This window comes from Cetorhinus maximus, unplaced genomic scaffold (assembly GCF_964194155.1).
Source record: "Cetorhinus maximus unplaced genomic scaffold, sCetMax3.hap1.1 HAP1_SCAFFOLD_204, whole genome shotgun sequence".
Taxonomy (NCBI): Eukaryota; Metazoa; Chordata; class Chondrichthyes; order Lamniformes; family Cetorhinidae; genus Cetorhinus; species Cetorhinus maximus.
In genome coordinates, this window is record NW_027596181.1 from 240,024 (window position 1) to 262,727 (window position 22,704).

At 46.1% G+C, this 22,704-nt stretch overlaps 1 protein-coding gene across 1 annotated transcript in view; it reads left to right on the plus strand.

Annotated features, from left to right (window-relative positions):
- LOC144673028 (uncharacterized) overlaps positions 1 to 22,704 on the plus strand; it is a 135,664-nt gene that overhangs the window by 49,489 nt on the left and 63,471 nt on the right. Inside the window, 1 exon segment of the mRNA XM_078535025.1 lies at positions 15,879 to 16,054. Coding sequence (XP_078391151.1) covers positions 15,879 to 16,054 — 176 coding nt within the window.

A 22,704-nucleotide genomic window follows, 5' to 3' on the forward strand; every position in this document is an offset into this window, starting at 1 on the left:
TCCTGTTTTCCTGACGCTTTGAAAGTGCAGCGGTCCCTCATTTGTGGCCTACTGTGAGTGCAGCTCTCCCTCTGTTTTGACCATCTGACAGCATAGCGCTGCCTTATTCCTGACCCTCTGACAGTGCAGCGTTCCCTCATGCCTAACCATCTGACACTGCAACGCTTGATCAGTCCTGACCCTCCGACAGTGCAGCACTCCTCCAGTCGTGACTCTAAGAGTGCCGCACTCCCTCCGTCCTGACTCACTGACTGTGCGGTGCTCCCTCATTCCAGAGCCTCTGACAATGAAACGCTCGCTCATTCCTGACCCTCCGACTGTGCAGCGCTCCCTCAATCCTGAGCCTTTGACAGTGCAGCAGTGCTGCAGCCGTGACTCTCTGACATTGCAGCGCTCTCATTTTCCTGATCCCCTGACAATTCAGCACTACCTCATTCCTGAGCCTCTGAGAGTGCAGCGTTCCCTCATGCCTAACCCTCTGACAGTGCAGCATTCGATCAGTCCTTACCCACTCTCAGTGTCGTGCTCTCTGAGTCCTCACCCACTGACAGCACAGCATTCCATCGGTTTTGACCCTCTGACAGCATACTGCTCCCTTATTCCTGACCCTCTGAAACTGCAGAGTTCCCTCATGCGTAACCCTCTGACAGTGCAGCGCTCGATCAGTCCTGACCCTCTGACAGTGCTGCGCTCCCCGAGTCCTCACCCACTGACAGGACAGGGCTCCTTCAGTCGTGAGAATCTCACAGTGCAACACTGCCTCTGCCCTGACCTTCCGACAGTGCAGCGCTCCCTCAGTCCTGACAGTCTGACAATGCAGCAATCTCTCAATCCTGACCATCTAACTGTGAAGCTCTCCCTCAGTCCAAACTCTCTGACAGTACAGCACACACTAAGCCCTAAAGCTTTGACAGTGAAATGCTGCTTCAGTCCTGACCCTCCGACAGTGCAGCGCTCCCTCAGTCCTGACAGTCTGACAGTGCAGCACTCTCTCAATACTGACAATCTATCTGTGCAGTGCTCCCTCAGTCCAAACTCTCTGACAGTGCAGCACACACTCAGCCCTGAAGCTTTGACAGTGAAACGCTGCTGCATTCCTGACGCTCGACAGTGCAGCGTTCCTTAGCCCTGTCACTTTTACACTGCAGAGCTACGCCAATCCCTGCCATCTGACAGTTTAGCGCTCCCACAATCCACATCCTCTGGCAATGAAGTGCTCCTTCAGTCCTGACCCTCTGACAGTGCAGTGCTCCGCCAGCCTTGACCCGTGTCAGTGCAGAGCTCCCTCAACACTGACCTTTTGACAGTACAGTGTTGTCTCAGTCAGTACCCCCTGACAATGCAGCACCCCCTGTTTTCTGTCCCTCTGACAAAGCAGAGCTCCCTCATGCCCAAACCTGTCACTGTGCAGCGCTCAATCAGTCCACCCTCTGACAGTGCAGCACTCCCCCATTCATGACCCCCTGACAGCGCATCGCTCCATCAGCCCTGACCATATGATGCTGTAGTGTCACCTCAGGCTTAGCCTCTGACCGTGCGGCGCCCCTCAATGCTAACCCCCTGAAAATGTAGCGCTCCCTCAGCCCTTAACATCTGACAGTGCAGTGCTCGTTCAGTCCTAACCATCTGACAGTGCAGCGCTCCCTCAGCCCTTAACATCTGACAGTGCAGCGCTCCCTCAGTCCTGAGCATCTGACAGTGCAGTGCTCTTTCAGTCCTAACCATCTGACATTGAACGACTCTCTTACGCCTCACCCACTGATAGTGCAGCTCACTTTCAATCCTGACCATATGGCAACACAGCGCTCCCTCAATCCTCATGCACTGACAGTGTAGCGCTCCCTCAGTCCAAACCGTCTGACAGTGAAGCACTCCCTGATTCATGATCCTCAGACAATGTAGCGCTCCCTCAGCCATGTCCCTCTGGCAGTGCAGTGCTCCTTCAGCTCTGACAATGCAGTCCTACAACAGACCTGACCCTCTGACAGTGCAGCGCTCCAACAGACCTGACCCTCTGACAGTGCAGCGCTCCTCCAGTCGTAACTCCCTAAGACTGCAGCACTAACTCAGCCCTGACCCACTCACATTGCAGAGCTCGCTCAGTCCTGACATCTGACAGTGCAGAGCTCGCTCAGTCCCGACCCACTGACTGTGCAGCACACCCTGATTCCTGACCCTCTGACAATGTAGCCCTCCATCATGCTTAACCCTCTGTCGGTGCAGCGCTCGTCCTGACCCTCTGATACTGCAGCACTCCCTGATTCCTGACCCTCTGACAACGCAGCCCTCCCTCATACGTAAACCTCTGACAGTGCAGCACTCTATCATTCCAGGACCTCTGACAGTGCAGCGCTCCCCCATTCCCGACCCCCTCGCAGTGCATTGCTCCATCAGGGCTGACCCCATGACACTGCGGTGCCACCTCAGGCCTGGCCTCTGACTGTGCAGCGCTCCCTCAATCCTAACCCCCTGAAAGTGCAGCGTTCCCTCAGTCCTGAACATCGGACAGTGCAGCGCTCTCTCAGTCCTGACCATCTAGCAACGCAGTGCTCCCTCCATCCTCACACACAGTGAAGGGCTCCCTTAGTCGAAATCCTCTGACAGTGCAGCAATCCCTCAGTTCTGGTACTCAGACAAGGTAGCGCTCCCTCAACCTGTTCCTCTGAAAATGCAGTGCTCCTTCAGGCCTGACCCGCTGACAATGCAGCCCTCCCTCAGAGCTGACCCTCCGACAGTACGGCGCTCCTCCAGTCATTACCCACTGAGTATGCAGCAGGCCCTCCGTCCCCACCCACTGACTTTGCAGAACTCTCTCAGTTCTGACTCACTGACTGTGCGGCGCTCCCTCATTCCTGAACCTCTGACAATGAGGCGCTGCCTCATTCCTGAACCTCTGACAGTGCGGCACTCCCTCATTCCTGACCCACTGAGTGTGCGGCGCTCCCTCATTCCTGACCCACTGACAGTGAGGCGCTCCCTCATTCCTGACCCACTGACTATGCAGTGCTCCCTCAAACCTGATTCTCTGACAGTGCAGCGGGACTGCCGTCCTGATTCTCTGACATTGCAGCTCTGCCTCAATCCTGATCCTTTGACAATGCAGCGGAACTGCAGTCCTCATCTCTGACAGAGCAGCGCCCCCGTATTCCTGACCCCTCACAATTCGGCACTACCTCAGTCCTGACCATCTGACAGTGTCCGACAGGCCTCCTCCTGGAACACCAGGGTTTTATGATTCACGAGTCCCATTTCTTCACGGAATGGGAGATTAGAAAACGGCTCAAGACGCGAAGGTAATGAGTGATTCCGGGCAGTTCCCCCATGCTTTGTACCGACTATTGTGCCTGATGTTCTGTACCGGCATGTAACAATGTTTCACGTGTCCAGCTGTGGTGACCGAGGGTCTAAGTTGTTGTACATGAGAGTTGTCCATGGGGTTCGGTGTGAATGCTCAAACACTGCCCGCAGCCTCCATGATTGAAATGATTATCTTCTTCTACCAGCTTCTTAACTCGAGAATGCATTTCATTTAATTCATTGGCACAAAGCTTGGAAATACAAATAAGTTATCCAGATCAGTTGAATAATGTTGATTTGTTAGATACTGAAGAAACTTCTAAAGCCGGTGAACAACATGGTCAGAAATAGGTTGAAATATATTTTAATAGAGAACCAGGTTGGGAGGAAAAGCAGCGCCTTCAGCTCATGTACGTTAATGGGATTTGATTTCATTCAGTTTTATCTGTGTAAAGCGACCGCAATAGGGCTCGAATCCACATTCTCCTCATAACGTTGCACGATAAACGGGGCTTAAAAGCCGTATCTATTCGGCCTTGAGACAAGCCAAGCCTCCAGCAAACAATTGTGAATAAATGTTATCGATACATTCAAGACCCTGACTCTCAATGTAAGTAGCGCACTTTGCCCCAGAGTCCTCATCCACTCCTGAAGCTGAATTCTGACTGTTTTCTATGAATCTTGTTTGTTAATTTGTTGTTTTAACAGGAAAACACGATGTTCACCGCGGGAAAGCAGCAGACACCGCAAGGCAGGAAGTTGAGGAAATGTTTTCAATTTCACAAGAACAATTTATTTTCGCCGTGGTAGAAATACAGTCAATATAAATTAGAACAGGGGCGTTAATTGAACTCGAGTTAGGACAGGAAACATGGGTTCGGTTTTTCACTTTTGTAGCCAATACCCGAATAACGGCCCAAACAGATTGAACCGCCTTCTTCAGCTCTTCCCTGAATTCAGTTTGTGTAGCTGCATGAAGACACGTGTTTGTACAGGGACACAAAAACATCAGCATCTAACCTGATTGAGGAGCGATGTATGTGAAACTTATATAATCGGGTCGGTAATGCACGGCTAGGTTGTGAGTTACAGAACAGACAGCGGCTGTCAACCACAACACTATAAAACTGCCTGATATAATGAACAGGTAAATAATGGATTTCCTTCCGTTTTCCACCTCTAGATCATTGTGATTCTTAGTGTTGTGAGCCCGGAGTTCCCTGCGGGCTCTGGGAGCTGTTAAATTGCATCTGATTGTCAATTGAATAACAATATGAAAACAAAAGGAAGTCAAATAGAGAAAATACTTCCGATCCCATAGTCCGCTACCCGGCAGGTGATAAAAAATAAATCCCAGCTTGGGCGGAAACCCCCGTGAACATTGTTTAATGATCAGTTTGTGTTCATAGGCAAACCAGAATTGGATATTCTCCAAATAGTTCAGCACAAAGGCCGTTATTAAGGTCACTGTAGCAATTTTGACAACGCAACACTTTATTTTAACCTTCTGACAGCACATAGATACACAACGGTCAAAACTGAAGGAGACTGTAAACCACACAGACGTTTATATGTCATTATTACTCATGTTCATGTTTAACTTGCCGACGGCAGTGTAGGAGAGGAATGAGTGTGGGAAGAATTTTCTGCATTGAATCACTTGACTCCTCAACTTCCACAGCCGAACCTGGATGTCTCTGCATCCCTTTACATCACCCCAACGAGTTTCAGTTTGCACAGAAGGTTTGGTTTCCAAATTTCAGTTTTAATTTTTGTTTCCTTAGGATATGGGAGGATCAGATTTCTTTCTCTGTTTCCTTTTTCAGATTGGGCCTGGCTCAATAAAATAAAACAAGCTTTGAAAGGAGAGATTCCATCACAGGAACTAATCGAGAGAATACATTCTGCCGCATTTGTGGTGTGTTCTATTATCGAGAGTAGCAAGTTCCTTGCAGCAAAGTCTAGTTTCTCAATACACGTTTCTACAGAGCACTTCCGCTACCAGGTCAACGTGCCATGTTTTCCTTTCACTGATCCACTCTCCGCGAGCCGCTCTCTTGGTGGGATGCTGTGTTGTTGTTCCGCCTATTAAGTTGCATGTCGATCAGAGCTATCTTGCATTTGTTATCGACCAACATCAAATTGTCAGTCTGATTCATGCGCATAGTCCTGACGTTCCCGCTTGCGAATCGACGAGATGACATCTCCTATATTTTAGTTTGTTTCATTTATTTGCCTGGTGCAATGTATTCTATCAACTTGTTATGGAGAGACTCTAATCTAGAAGAACCCATTGAAGCAGCTGGGCTGTGGTGGGTCAGTACCTTAGTAGTCGGGCGCTGCCCGATGTGAGGTGGTTGGCGAATGACCAGAGAGATACGATTGTCCATCCCACCGCCAGAGGCTGCCTGAAGCACTCGTTCATTATGGCAATCAAATTGGAGTTATCACTCATAGCTACTGTTTCCCGTGTTGTGTTAACATTCTGCAATGAAAATGGGGTGCCCTGTCTCCAGGGCTCCAGGTTTGGCAAAATGTATGTAGATCTGGGCTGCGCAAACGGCAGGGTGCGACTCTTGACCTCCCCGGTTGAATCTGCATCAATGCAGAAGACTGCGATTGGCACCAGCTTGGTTGCAAAGGTAGCCAGGAATGTGCCTTATTTAGACATCAATCTGCCTTTGGGTTCCAGTCCAGATATTTTGACAGGGGTTATTCGCATATTCTTTAGCTCTTCCGAGGCATCCATATCGCAGTGGAGCTATTGTCCCACAGCTGCGAGTTCGGTTCCTGAGTCCACATGGCAGTGGGCCTGGGCACGGCATGTATGGGGCTAACCCGCTCTGTGTTTCTCTGAAACTTCAGCCTGGGGCTGTGAGGAACCCGTTTCCATGGTCACTGGGAAGATGCACAGTTGAGAACTTGCTCATGGGGAGGCCCTGCACCGACAGAGGGAGATTTACACATTTCTCATTGTTGTAAGCCAGCAGTGTGGGCTGAAAATGAGATGACATTCAGCGCACAAAAGCAGAAAGCATGCTCACTCTCTTCACCCACACATTGGGCACATCCCATCAATCTGTTGGATGCATTAATTTCAATTAAACCGGAAAAAGGAACAGGCGTACCATGCATCTACGTCAAAGCCATTAGAGTTATGATGTACAAAGTAATTAATGGAAATTGCCCATGTCCACATATATGGAACCAAAATATGTCATCGCACTGTGTGAAGCTTCATTTGCTCTGGATATCATTGAGGGGGTATAAGTGAAGACAAAGCATTTCTGAAGATGATCAACAAAGACAGGTGAGAGATTCTGCCCTTGACATCTAGGCCGCATTTGACCGAGTGTGGAATCAAGCAGCCCTAGCAGAACTGGAGCCAATGGGAATCAGGAGGAAAATGCTTCACTGTTTGGAGTCATACCTGGCAGAAGCTGAGCTGGGCGAACCATTGTGGCTACAAGAGTAGGTCAGAAGCTATGAATCCTGCAGCGAGTCACTCACCTCCTGACTCCCGAAAGCCTGTCCACCATCCACAAGGCACAAGTCAGGATGGAATACTCTCCTCTGGCTTGGATGAGTGCAGCTCCCACAACGTTGAAGAAGCTTGACACCATCCGTGGCAAAGCAGCCCGATTGCTTGGCACCCCTTTCACAAACATTCACTCCCTGTGCCACCGACAAACAGCAGCAGCAGTGTGTACCATCTGCAAGATGCACTGCAGAAACTTACGAAGGCTGTTTTGGCAGCACCTTCCAAACCCACGACCACTCCCATCTAGTTGGACAGGGCAGTAGACAGATGGGAACACCACCACCTGGAAGTCCCTCCCAAGCCACTCGCATTCCTGACTTGGAAATACATCTCCGTTCCTCCACTGTCGCTGGGTTAAAATCCTGGAACTTCGTCCCTAACAACACTGTGGATGTGCCTACACTACAGTGAATGCAGCAGTTCAAGAAGGCAGTTCACCACTGCCACCTCATGGGCAAATGGGGATTGGCATTAAATGATCGCCTTGGCAACGATGACGGCATCCCGTAAAATGAATAAAAATGTGATAAATTTTATTTGCATCTTATAATTATTTTTTGTTGATAGAAAATTAAAAATCCAAAATCCTTAGGCATCGACACCAATTTGTTCCAAACCCTGAATATTCCAACCAGCTGTGCGAGGTTTTGTGCACCCCTGTCCAGTTGTTGTTCCTGTGTATCCCTGTCCAACTGTGGTAGCCGTAGGAACCCCTACTTCCACTGTGGTAGCCCTAGGTTCCTGTGTGCATCCGTGGTCCCCCTGTGTATATCTGCCCAGAGGTGCTAGTACCTGGGTATACCTGTCAGCGGTGTAACCTGGTCAATTTGTCCATGAATGTCGTCTTCTAGGGTCGTGTCGATAAGATTTATGTGGTTATGGGAACTCGTAATACACCGTCCAAACAAAGTTTACCCCATTCACAGAATTGGAAGGGAGCTTTCCGGAGCCGGAGGGCGGTCGCTTTCCATCCAAGTGTATCCGAAAGAGAGTGATCTCCTGCCGAAAATTCCGGGAAGGAAATTCGGAAGTTGAGTCAGGAATTTAAAAAAATGTAAAGTATATTTTTTCGCTCTGTCACTTGTATGGCTTTGAACGTTGTGACACTTGCTGAAGTGAGTGCAGTGGATTCAACATTTCACTGCCTCTCTTAACATTTTCTTCGAGCTGAGACCAAAGACATGGGTGTTTACATCGTGTCGATGTTATCAGCTTCGCCTGACACGTGAAAGGCCCCTTATTACTTGATAGAAATCTGCTTCCGCATGCGGCGGATATTCATAGGCTGAATGCAATTGTCCTTCATCCACAAATGTGATCTGACATGTTAACTGTTTTGTGAAATGCACTTTTCTGAATGGAAATCGAACCAGAACCGCGGAAATCCTAACCATTAGGCCGGCAGGGAAGGATACCTAAACGTCGTTGAAATGACGAAAGGATCATTTGGATGTGCTTTTCATTTTGTGCATTAAATGAAAATTAATTTCATGAATCTGCTATTTAAAGATCTGTTTACGTGTTCCTCTATTCTTGTTCATTTATCCGGCTGCATCTGACTTCAATCTGGAAGGGCTTTTTTCTGTCTATTTAATTCTCCTTTACATTTCAAATACATTGAAAAATAACCCACAGGTACACATGCAGTTTTCGAGAATAATGAACTAAAAAATCTTCCCAGATCAGACCACATTCAGCCGAAATGAGGAAAAATACAGATCCATGCAAGCAGCAGAGTGTTGAAACGCATTTAGATCCAGCAGATCAAGTCAAAATCACATCGCGAGTCTCGCGCTGAGAATTGTTTTGAGCCGATGTCAGGGTAATTTGCGCTCCCCCATAGCGTAGTCATGGCCTAGTGGTTAAGGCGATGGGCTACAAAGTCCATCAGGGTTTCCCTGCGTATGTTCAAATCCGGCTGGTTACGCGGTTTCATTTGCTCCATCAGTTTCAATATTTGACGGAGTTAATTTATGATGTATTATGCCTGACGTGGAATGCTACCGCACCGAGTACAACAGGAGATATTCCCTCCCATTATTGTTCATCTGCGTATAATTACGGAATTTCTGCCATAAATTCAGCAAATTAGTGACATGTTTCCTTCTGGTCCCCTCTCCCTTTGTCTCAATTACTCCACGTCTAATTATACATAACAAAAACAGAAAATGCTGGAAAAACTTAGCTGGTCTAACAGCATCTGTGGAGAGGAAAAAAAAGTTTCCACTTCTCTTTAGTTCTGAAGAAGAGTCAAACGGACTCGAATCATTAACTCTGTCTTTCTCTCCACAGATGCTGTCAGACCTGCTGAGATTTTCCAGTAATTGTTGTTTTTGTTTCAGATTTCCAGCATCCGCAGTATTTAGGTTTTAACTTAGTGTTTAATTGACTCCCGCTCTCTTCCAGGAATGCCTACCTTGCAGAAGTACTGTTCTTCACTCCGACACGATTTCCGCGTTTCTCTTTTCCCCTTCTCACCTTCATTGCTTTCCATTTCCCTTCTGGTGTTTGACAAGGTGTTCAGTAAAACTCGCTTTCACAGCCATTCTTCCTTCCTCAGTGACTGTCCCCGCCTCCAATTTACCCCTCGTGGTTCCAACTGAAGCTCCGTCCCTCATGTTTTGAAACCGCCCAGGGTTACAGGTATCCCCGGGACATACAACACTCCTTGGGCTGCTGTTCTCGCTGCATCCTGAGATCCACACTCAGTGCCGTGCGCTGTTATATGATCACACCCGACCTTTCCATCCAGCACCACCGACTTACCCTATCTCAAAGCTGTCCTTGTCCCCAGTTTCATTGTATTCTTCCCCTCAACCGAAGCCTTAAAAATAAACCTTGTCTCTCTATTTCAGGTGCTAAGGGGCGCAAGCTCCAACAAATCATTGATATGAAAGCCCAGCCAGGACCCTCCACCCCTCCCCACCCCTTTGGCCCCATCCAGTCTTCCAATCCCAGCCCCGGCCGTGTATTCACCATGCCCTCTGACCTTCCCCTCTCTGATGCTGAACGTTCAGAGCTCAGTAAAGGACTCAGGTTCATACCCTTACGCCCTTGCCTCAATGAATTTTGGGCTCGGCACAATGCTGAACTCTTCTTCCGGCGCCTTCGTCTCCGTGGTTACTTCTTTGGGCAGAAGTCCACCACCCCCACGCCAACCCCCGCCCCCCCGCTCTCCCCCACCACCTTCAAAGGATCTTTACACCCGCCTTGAGTATTCTCCCTTCACCTGGACCCCTCCCTCCGGCCTCTTACCTGCTCTTGATCTTTTCATTGAGAGCTGTCAGAGTGACATCGGCCGTCTCAATTTCTCTGCTCCTCTCTCTCAAACTAACCTGTCTTCTTCTGAAGTTGCCGCACTCCATTCTCTCAGGCCCAACTCTAACTATGTTATCAAATCTGCTGACAAAGGTAGCACTGTTGTTGTCTGGTGCACTGATTTCTACCTCGCAGAGGCTGAGCGCCAACTCAAAGGCACTTCCTCCTACCTCCACATGGACCATGACCCCACCACCAAACGTCAGGACATTGTTTCCAAGGCGGTGCCTGGCCTGAACACCTCTGGGGATCTTCTCTACACAGCTTCCAACCTCATAGTCTCCCAACCTCATAATCTCCCAACCTCGGACAGCACGCTACTACCTCCTCCCCAAAATCCACAAACAGGCTTGTCCCAGTAGACCGATCATGTCAGCCTGTTCCTGCCTCATGGAAATTATTTATTCGTATCTTGACCCCATTCTCTCTCAATTTCTCCAGTCTTGTCCCACCGACATCCACGATTCCCCTTTTCCTGACATCATATCAACAATTTCCAGTTCCCTGGCCCCAACCACCTCCTCTTCTCCATGGACGTCCAATCTCTCTACACCTCCATCCCCCACCGGGATGGTCTGAGTGCTCTCCGCTTCTTCTTGAACAGAAACCCGAACAATCCCCATCCACCACCTCTCTCCTCCGTCTGGCTGAACTTGTTCTCTCACTGAACAATTCCTCCTTAAACTCACCTCACATCCGCAAATAAAAGGTGTGGCTATGAGTATCCACATGGGCCCCAGTTATGCCTGTCTCTTTATGGGATATGTGGAGCATTCCTTGTTCCAGTCTTACTCAGGACCCATCCCACAACTCTTTCTCCGGTACATCGATGACTGTTTCAGTGCCACTTCATGCTCTCGTCTGGGCCTGGAAAACTGTATCAATTTTGCTTCCAATTTCCACCCTCCATCACTTTCACATGGTCCATCTCCGACACTTCTCTTCCCTCCCTTCACCTCTCTGTCTCAAGTTCTGGTGATAGACTGTCCACCAATATTCATTACAAGCCAACCAACTCGCACAGCTACCTCAATTACAGCTCCTCACACCCTGCTTCATATAAGGACTCCATCACATTCTCTCAGTTACTTCAAGTCCGTCACATCTGTTCCAATGATGCCACTTCCCTAAACAATTCTTCTGACATTTCTTCCTTCTTCCTGAACCGCGGTTTCCCACCCACGGTGGTTGACAGGTCCCTCAAGTGTGTCCCACCCATCTCCCACGGCTCTGCCCTAACACTTTCCTTCTCCTCCCAGAACCTTGATAGGTCATGTACTCACTTTTCAACCCACCAGCCTCCGCATTCAAAGGATCATGCTCCACAAATTCCGCCAACTCCAGCATGATGCCACCATCAAACACATCATCCCTTCACCCACCCTGTTGGCATTTGGTATGGACTGTTCCCCTTGGGGCACCCTGGTCCACTCCTCCATCACCCCCTACACCTCAAACCCCTCCCACGGCACCTTCCCATGCAATCGCAGCAGGTGCAACACCTGCCCTTTTACTTCCCCCCTCCTCAACGTCCAAAGGCCCAAACACTCCTTCCCAGTGAAGCAGCGCTTCAGTTGTAATTTCTTCAACTTAGTCTACTTCATTCGTTGCTCCTAATGCGGTCTTCTCTACATTGGAGAGACCAAACGCAGACCGGGTGGCTGCTTTGTGGAACAAATACGGCCTGGACACGAGCATGACCCAGACCTTCCTGCCGCTTGCCACTTCAACACTCCACCCTTCTCTCATGCCCACATGTCCGTCCTTGGCCTGCTGCATTGTTCCAGTGAAGCCCAACGCAAACTGGAGGAACAGCACCTCATCTTCTGACTAGGCACTTTACAGCCTTCTGGGCTGAATATTGAGTTCAACAACTTCATATGATGAACTCTCTCCTGCAACCTCGCGCCTTTTTGATCCTTTTTTTCAAATATGTTTTTATTAATTTATATATATAATTTCTCCCCACCTATTTCAATTACTTTTTAAAAAATGTATTCGTTGTTTTATTCTGCTTTCTACTCTTAATGTCACCTTTAGCACCACCTTTAGCACCACCTTTAGCCAGTATCACCACTTCGGATTTATGCTTATTACATCTTTTGCAATCTCTCCTTTGCCGCCACCTACCACTGGCCTTCTACCCAGCTTCAACTATCCCACCGCCTTAAACAGTTTACACTTCACCACATTTTCACCTCTTTAGTTCGAAAGAAGACGGGTTCGAAACGTTAACTCTGTCTTTCTCTCCACAGAGGCTGTCAGGCCTGCTGAGTTTTTCCAGCAATTTTTGTTTTTGCTTCGAATTTCCAGCATCCGCAGTGTTTTGCTTTTATCTTAAAGGAAAATGTCGTTATTGCGCAGAAATAAAAGAAGATCATCAACAGTTCCCCAAATCAGGCTGCCAGTGGGATTGGCAGAGTCTGGCCGCCACGGGATCCGCCAACAATCTAAACTTTGGCTTTTGGAGAGCCTCACGATTATGTGGAACATTAAAGTGTGACGGGTAAAGGGTTAGGTCACCGAACTCAACAAATGTAGCTCTTTCACAATTGAAGTTCAAAATCCATTGTACATGTAAGGTTTACAATAACATTCTTGAACACTGAGGTGATCTGCCATAGGTTCATTAAGGATGCAATAATACACAAGGGGGAATTTGAAATTGCAATCACTCCGAGCTACTGTTGGTGGGCGACCCAAACATAGCAGAGCGCTGAGTTCAGCATCTGAAGCCGAATAGACAGTAAAGCTTTGAGTCAGTGGACGTTTGTTTCCGCGTACTAGACAATGCCCCTAACATGCATTGTTTGATTGCATTGAAGCTGAAATATTTATTTAATGATAATTTCACTCGTGATAATTATCCAAGATTAAAACATTTTAACAGCAAGTCTGTCCTTATTTTTGTATCTACCATATTACATAAAACGGTGCCCGTTCAGGTGTTTCCTCAGGAGAACCACACAAGACGGTTCTCAAATCTGACTTTTTTATTCGTTCATGCGGTGTGGGGGTCTCGGTCAGCATTTATTGCCCATTTATTGTTCATGGAGCGTTTAAGTGTCAACCACAATGCTGTGGGTCTGGAGTCACACGTAGGCCACACCAGCTAATGTCTGGAAGATTCCTTCCCTGAAGCACATCAGTGAAGCAGGTGGGTTGTTATGAGGATCGTCAATGGTTTCAAGGTCATCATCAAACTTTTGCTTACAAATTATTTTGAGGAGTTTATTTTTCACCATTTGCCTTAGCGAGATTCGAACCCAGGTCACCAGAACATTGCCCCAGGTCTCTGAATACTAATTTATTGAAAATATCGCGATGACATTCCGTCCTCTTAAAATGTTGACATCATAGGCAATGGGTGGATCAAATTAAATACCTTATTATTTCATCCTAGAACTGACTATTGTTGCACGGTCGGCTCAGGCCATTCCAAAAGTACTTTCTATAGACTGTTACTTCCCCCTTTAACCGGCAAAGATTAAGGTTAATATAGCTGAAAAATAAAGGAAAACTACTATAGCTTGAACGCACCAGAGGATAGTCTGATCAACCTTTTTGTTTAAGTGCCTGTTATGGAGGTTAAAGTATTTAAATTCAACACTAAATTAGATCTCCTCAAGATCATATACTTACTACGACCTATATTATGTCTGTGCCCTCCGTCCGCTCGTTTGGTGAATTCCGCTCTTCAGAACCAGGTTAAGCATTTTATTTAGTAGTTATGGTTTTACATTGGAACTGCTCTTTTGAACATTTCAATCATCCTTGGCGCTTCGTGATCATAGTTTCACTTTTGCGTGTCCATAGATAGCCTCAAGATTATGTACATCATTATATTCAATACAGAAAATGCTCTCCTTTCTGGCTGTCTTGGAGAATATAGCGGTGGGGTGGGGTTGGGGGTGGGGGTGGGGTGTTGGGGGTGGCCTGGAGTCATTTGTTTGGAATCTTGCCCTCCATTCCCCAGATGTTTAGGGTACTGTTGAAGTTATGAAAGCTAATGTTCACATTAATCAGTATAACCAATATCACAACCAACTGCAAGACAGAACTATGAATGAACTCTCTTAACTCCACTTCCCAGACACTCACTAGTTTGGTTATTGATATCAGGTTGATTTTATTTGTCGAGTCGTGACCATCTGGATTATATTCAGGAGGACTGGATAAATAGATGCAGATAGCGCGCGTCAGTTGAGGGATCAAGAACTAAACGCCAGATATAAAATATTAAATGACAGAACGATTCAGAAATTATGGTGAAGAAAGGTCTTTACTGGAGAACTGGGAGATGGTGGAATTCGCAGATTCAGAAGTTATTCCAAAATAAAGAGGAACATAAATAAGCTGGTGACTAAAAATAAGCAGGTGATGTTCTTACAAGGCGGGTAAAATGTATTGGGACTATTTTCTTGGCTGGAGGGTAAAGGCCCAAAAGGTTTGGCTGGTTGGAATGATCTGTTTCCTTGTTACAAAATACCGACATGTTCACGACCAATTGAGAGTTGAAGTTAATACGATGAGCCAAGTTCTTGCTACCGTTATAATTAGATACTGATCAGGAGACAGGACGCTCGTCTATTACTTCTGGAAACAATGGAGAGTGAAACCTGACTGGGGTCCAGGGTTTGTAACATTCACATCAATATTACAGGTAAACTATAAACAACCACGATTTCAACACCCACTTCGTTGCTTCTATTCTAAAGGAATCTATCACTTAATATTACAGAGAGTATTATTCCTGTAGCTGGAGTGGAAGGCACTAAGCGCTAACTCCCACGTGTTCGACTCCATATCTGAACCTCAAGTATGACTGTTCCCTTTGGATGTGGGGTAAAAGGTGGAAGGTTTCAGCAGGAAATTGAGCTGCACAGTTTCGGAGAGTAGACATGAAACACACGGCTCTAAGGTCAGGAAATGTTTTCTGATGCCTGTTCATTTTCAATGACAACAAATCCCTTTGATCCAAACGGAAGGTGGCCATTCTGTACGGAATCACGGGCTGTAATTCTGCTCTAACTTGGGCAGGTCGTTTGGCTTTGTTTTTTTATATTTTTAACCACGGACAAAATTAATATCCAAGGAGATTTCACTACATTAATCAGCTCTTCCACGAACTTCGCATGTGTCGCTGCATAAATGCACGTGTTTATAGAAGACTTCAACTGGATGAGCATATATCCGGTCTCATTGGCAATATATTCAGGATCTGTATATACTGGTTGGATACGTACGACCAGGGCACCAGGCCACTGACTCACCACTGATATCAGAATCAACAATATAATATATATATTCAGTATAACAATATATTCAGTTCTGTTGGAGGGTCGTGTGGACCCGAAACGTCGGCTCTTTTCTTCTCCACCGATGCTGCCAGACCTGCTGAGTTTTTCCAGGTAATTCTGTTTTTGTTTTGTCAACAATATAAAATTGGCCGACACGGCGAACAGAAAAATAATGGATTTCCTTCGGTTCTCCATCTCTGGATCGCGCTGATTCCCAGTCCTGGGAGTCCGGAGTCTCCTGCGGGCAATATTGGTTACTACAATGCGTCTGACCGTTAAACAATTACACAGCAATATCAATGCAAAAGGAACCAATGAAAATAGAAAACCTTGTAATCTGAAGTAGGTTCCGCCTGCAGGCGATCTGAAAAAGGCCACATTGGGGCTGAAACCCCACTGAATATTGTTCATTATTATTTTAGGTTCAAATGCAAACCAGAAAGGGATGTTCTCTAAACACATTATCACAGAAACAATTATTATGACGATGGACGCAGTTCTCACTGTACAGTACCTGGTTTTCAGTTTCTCACAGCATATAGCTACAAACTGGTCAAATGTGAAGCAGACAGTAAACCACACGGACAAGCCGACGTTGGTACAAGTCATGTACACCATAAGTTTGCAAATGACAGTGTAGGAGAGGAATGAATATGGAAAACGTTCCCTGAGAATTTGATGAGCAACTCTATAGACGAGCGTGGCCAGTAGATGCACAGCTGCCATGGCCACCATGTGAATGGAGATACTTCTGGAAAGGTGGCACTTTCCTCTACAGAGGGTCACTATTGTCAAAAGATTCACTGTAAGAAAGAGGAAGAAGAGTTAAATAAGGCTGGGGAGTGGGGATGGCACTCAGAAACCTCCGGTCACAATTTGTGGGGCAACGTACAGATTTGTTGCTACTTTCAATTGGGAACACGGTTTCCTTTTAGAATATTCGGCCAGCATTGATGACATTTCTTTTGAATCAAGTAAATCATTGAAGACTCAATTACCTTCAAACACATTTCATTTAGGAGGTAACAGGTTCGTTCGGATTCAGGAAGGGGAATGGTCAAAGAGAACGGTCACACCATCGAGACCCAGACGCTGATAACACATGGCAGGGGTCGGGGGGCTGGGGCCTTGGTGTGCAGCGGGGGGAGGGGGATGGTTCACTGTGGGGTGGTGGCGGAGGTTTACCGACTTGGGACGATATAGTAAAACATGAGGGATCAGTCAATTATCTGTCATTTTTCGACAATGATTTGTTTTCCATGCCTAACACAATTAAACTGCAAAAAAGTCCACATATCTTCCATAGCTGTGCGATTAAGGAAATATGGGGTGTGAAGAGCAACAGCTAAACAATAAATATTTATCTAGCGCTTTCAAGGAAGTGCCGTAAAAGCAAACTAGACAGGGAACACGTGGGGAGCTTTTAGGACGGTGGCGAAAAGCTTGGTCAAAGAGTGAAACTTTAACAAGTATCTTGAAAGGCCGACGAGACGTGGAGAGGCGGGGGAAGGGGCGATTTGGCGGGAAATTCAGAGAGTGGGACCTAAGCACCAAAGATACGGGAACGAATCGTGGAACAATTAAAACTGGGGATGTCCAAGATGCCAAATTTAGAAGATTGCAAATTTCACCGCGGTCTGTGGGGTTGCAGGGGATTTCAGGTTTACAATGGGCAAGACCAGGGAGTAATGGGTGTTGGGGTGTGGGGAGTGGCGGAGGTGGGGGGCCGGGGTGTGGAGTGGGCGGGGGGTGGGGGGGGCGGGGGGGGGGCGGTGAACCGGTGGGGTGGTGGGGGGGTGGGGGAGGTGGCGATTTGCAAACAAGGATGAGGATTTTAAAATCGAGGCATTGTTTGACCGGGAGATGATTTACACCAGCGAGCACAGGCATGATATGTCAACACGACTCGTTGTGGATAAGGGTTCGGGAGCAGAGATTTTATGACTACAAGCTAACGGAAGGCAGAATGTAGGAGGCCGGGCGGGTGTGCATTGGAATAGCGAAGTCTGCAGGTGACAAAGGCTGGAATGAGGATTTCAACAGCAGATCAACTGAGACAAGGCAAAGTCGGACAATGTTACGGAGATGATCAAAGACTGGTCACGAAATACGTTGGAACTGTGGTCAGAAAGTCACCTCATGGTGAAATTCTGACACCAAGTTTGAAAACTAACTTCCTTAGTCCAATACAATTTCTAAGCAGGGGAAAGGAGTCAAAGTTAGGCAATGGAGTTTTGAATAGACAAGAAACAATGGCTTCTGTCTTCCTGATATTTAATGGGTGGAGATTTAGGATCATTCGCTGCTGGATCTGTGATAAGCAGCCTGATGAATCGGTCGAGGTGGAGCAATCTACAGGTTCGATTGCGAGGCAGATCTGGGTGTCAACAGCGGACATTTGTTTTACTCATTCCCGGGATAGGCCAGCATTTGTTGCCCATCCCTTGTTGTGCTTGCGAAGGTGGTGGTGAACCGCCTTCTTGCACGGCTGCAGTCCATGTGGTGCAGGTATACCCGCAGTGCTGTTACAGAGGGAGTTCCAGGATTTTTACCAAGCGGCAATGAGGGAAATACGATAGATCTCCAAGTCAGAATGATCAGTGGCTTGGAGGGGAACTTCGACGTCGTGTTGTTCCCTCGATTCTGTTGTCTATGTGCTTCCAAATGGTCGTGGATTTTGAAGCTGCGGCCGAAGGAGTCTGGGTGAGTTCCTGATTGAGTCCCTGTTCATGTGAAAACAATTGCTCTGTTTGAGCGTAATGTCGACGAGTGGCAGCATGTTGATGGGAAATAGGAAGCGGAGAGGAATAGGTCCTCGCGGCGGTTTCGATATCAGAGGTAATGGCGCAGAAGAGGGAAGAGAAGCCCATGCAATCGATGCTCTGGCTGTGATTAAATGAAAAGGAATCGCACGGAATCACAGAATTGTTAGGGTGCAGAAGGGGACCATTCGGCCCCTCGTGTCTGCACCAGCTCTCCGAATGAGCAACCCATCTAACATTATTCCCCGCATCCCACCTTCCCCCACTCCACCCCGCCCCACCCCCACCCCTACTTACCGTAACCCTGCACATTCTTCCTTTTCAGATAACAGTCTAATAAACTGTGAGTGTTTCAATTGCATCGGTCTTCTCTACAGCCTCGGGCAGTGCACTCCAATCCCGAACACTCGCTGCACCAAAATATTTCTCCTCATATCACTTCTCCTTCTTTTAGTAATTACTCTAAACATTTTCCCTCTCCTTCTCGATCCTTTCACGAATGGGACAATTATTTACTCTGTCCAAACGCCTCATGATTTCGAACACCTCCATCAAACCTGCTCTCAATTTCCTTTCTCTAAGGAAAACAGTCCTAACTTATCCAATCTATCTTCATAACCAAATTTCCTCATCCCTGGAACCATTCCAGTCAATCTGTTCTGCAACCTCTCTCATGCCTTCTCATCCTTCCTGAAGCGTGGCGCCCAGAACTGGACACAATACTGTAGCTGAGGCCGAACTGAGGCCTTGTACAAATGCAACTTTAATTTCTTGCTATTGTACTCTATTGATAAACACCAGGATACGACAGAGCACTGTCAACATGCCCAGTTCCCTTCAATATTCATGAACAATCGGTCGCTTAGTAATACAGAACTTGAGTACTGTTGAAAAAAGACATTTTGTCGATGCTTTTCGTCTTGCCCTCACGTGGAAAATCACATGAATAACAATGTCAGGGCAATTTTTAGCAAATGTTGACCGATCACAGAATCACATCTAATGTCGGACACTGTATTTTGAGTTCTGCAACCACGGTTTGTTAGGGTACAGTCTGTACCTTGCCCGTTCCGACAGCAGAAGTGACGTGCTGTTTGATACGATTTGATAGGTCTCCTATCAAACAGCATCTCCCTTCTTCTGTTCACAACGGGCAACCAGCCCGTGCTCGCAAAACTCAACACACAGTGTCCAAATTAGATGTGATTCTGCGATTGGACAACATTTGCTAAATATTCCTCAGTGAGAAAAAAATTATGCTGAAAACCAATTGAAGACTGTGAGTTGGGCTCTGTGTGTATAAAGAGCTACATATATCAATACCCAGAGCAGTGTTCTTTGCAGCCAGAAAGAACATGTACACACAATGCGCCTGTTTCAGCGAAACAAAATAAGTGATAGCCATTCGTTCCTTCTTTCCTCGGTGCAATGCCTTGGTGAATTCCAAGCCGCATGGTTTAAAATTTGAAACAATTCAGTAGCCATCGACCAGTGCTTTCTCCACGGCAACACCTCTACCAATCAGAGTCCAATTGCCAGTCACTCAGCACTCTCTTATCAGACAGTATAAAGTTGTTACTTCCCTGACTTTGGTAGTCTTGCGATTGTCATTATCATTCTCATTGCAAGGCAACAATCTTTGACAAAACGCCTTTTTTCAGCATTAACCAATTTATGAACACATACAACCAAGTCTGTCTGTCCCTCCACACCCTTCAGAGTTGTACGCTTTATTTTATAATGACCTTCCATTTTCTTCTTACCAAAATTAATCACTTCACATCACTTTGCATTAAACTTCATCTGCCTCTTGTCCGGCCATTCCACCAAATTGTCGACGTCCCTTTGATGTTCTATACTATCCTCCACACATTTCGGAATACCTCAAGGGTTTCTATATCTGCAAGGATTAACATTTTGTCCTATACACGAGGGTCTAGGTCATTAATGCATATCAGGGAAAGCACGTGTCCCAACACTGACCCCTGGGGAACTCCAGTTCAAACCTTCATCCAGCCCACAAAGAAATCCATTCACCAAAACTTCCCGTTTCCTTTCGCTCAGCGAGTTCCATCTCCACCTTGTTACTGTCCCTTTTATTGCACGAGCTGCAAACTTGCTCACAAGTCTGTTGCGTTATATTGTGTCAAATGGTGTTTGGAAGACCATGAACACCATATCAAAAGTGGTGCCCTTATCAACCGTCTCTGTTAGCTCTTTAAAATAATCTACAGCAATTTCGTGGAACAAGATTATCCATTAAAGAATCGATCCATGCTAATTGAACCAAGAGAGTGCGGTCCCAGTTCACTACAAGACAATGTAAAACAATGGAGGGGGATGTCTTGGTCAACGCCATCTGCAGACAGACCCACCGGCGCCCACATCCCAGGAGTGAATAAATAAAGTCACTGGATTTTATGCTCTGATAAAATAATGGAGTAGCGAAAATCATAGAGAGCAAATCGATTCTCCCAATTTTCCGACCAGCAGAGCCCCTCGCCGGCGAGGTGGACACCTAAATTTCCCGCTTATATTCATCAAATGATCCCGCTGGACAAGTGTCAAAGCAAGGAGGAAATTCTCATTCTGTTACATAATCATTAACAGTGAGATATTCAACAGTTATCAGACAGCAGGAAATACTGACTTACCAGGAGTACCAATGGCTACCAGCGCGGGATAGTAAATATCCTTGATCTGTAGAATTATTGGCCGTTCCATTCTTAGAAGAATCTTCGCCTCCTGCCCTGTTTTGCAGTTCCCATTGGAATGTATCTGAGATCCTTAAGTGATCCCCTTTATAGTACAATCCGTGCTCAGCTGAGAAAAGCAGCTTGCATAACATCTGGCGTTAGTTCCAGTCACTTAACAAACAAACAGCGCTTCCGCTTCAGTGACTTCAGAACGGCAATGGCAAAGTTGAGCAGGTCAGTCCGCAAAACGCCTGCCATTGAAATTCATCATCAGAATGAAATCCCAGGGGAGATGTGCCTCAATATATACATGATAATTTTGTGGATCAGCATTTCAACTACCCAAAAAAGGTTCTGGATCTAGTTTAGATCCCTTTTAGATCTAGTAGTGTGCAATGAGGACGGTTTAATTAATAATCTTATAGAACGCGATTTCTAAGGGAGACTGAAAATAATAAGGCAGAAGATTAGATTGTGTTTTTGTAAATGATTTGGTTTACGCTGAATCTCGGATGATGAGTCTCAAAATAGCAAACAAATAGCTTTTGAATTCGAGCTGTCAAATGTAAGTTAGGTCACCACATTTAAAGATATGATTTTGGACAAACAATGGTTCTCATTAAAATACTTACTGTACAATTTTAAACACGTATACATCCATTTAAGTTGTAGCAGCCCCAAGACAAAAGAAGAACAGCGCAACCGTTACGAACAAGAGTGCTTAAAGATACCATAGTAATAAACCGCGGAAATCGAAAGCTTTTAGATTTCAGCCAAAGAGGATCTACAATTTTCAAGGATACAGTAAAGAGAACATGATATTACACCAACTGCTAACTTTAAAAAAAGTTTGTAAACATTTCTATAAATTATGCAGATGAAAAAAAAATAATTGTGAGAGTAAACATTGACCCTTTGGACTCAGAGAAAGGTGGAATTATAATGGGGAATCGGGATTTGGCTCAAAAACGATTCAGAATAAACCTGAAACCAAATATCAAGTGAATATATTGAACTTGTGTAACTCTGTACCAGGAAAGAAAGATTTCTGGAGACATTCATGGAGGTAAGTTTCAAGCAATCTCCTAGACCTTTCCACTTGCAACATGGAGTTTGACAGAAGAGGTAGCTGCAAAGATAGCAGATGTATTGGATTCGATCTTTCAGAATTACTTAGAATCCAGAACAGTTCCCAAGGATTGGAAAGTAACAAACCCCGATATTTAGGAAGAGGACAAGAAAGAAAACGGGGAACTATTAGCTTCACATCACTGCCAGGCAAAATGATATTTTCCTTTCTTTTCGGGATGCGCTAATAGAACACTTGGAAAATCATAATGTTATTCAATAAACTCCACACAAGATTCTGAAGGGGAAATTGAGTACGGCGATCTTATCAGCGTTTCTGAGGATGTAATTATGAGGGGGATATAGGGAACACAAGTGAATGTACTAAATTTGGATTTTCAGAAAGCATCCATTAAAGAATCCTTAAAGGTTCTTATACAAACTTAGGAATTATGGGATTTGGCGTCAATACTAGCATGGAAAATGAATTGGCTAATGGACAGACAACAGAGAGTAGGAAGAAAAGTGACATTTTCACCTTAGCAGGTTGTAATTAGTGGGGTGCTGGATGGATGAATACTTAGGTCTCAGCTATGTACATTCGATATTAATGGCTGAGATGATGGAACTGAGTTCGAAGTGCGGGATAAAGTTGTTTCCCACAGCAAGAGTTGATGTGAGACTGGAAAACAGCACCGCCACAGTGTGATGTAAAGAGTCAC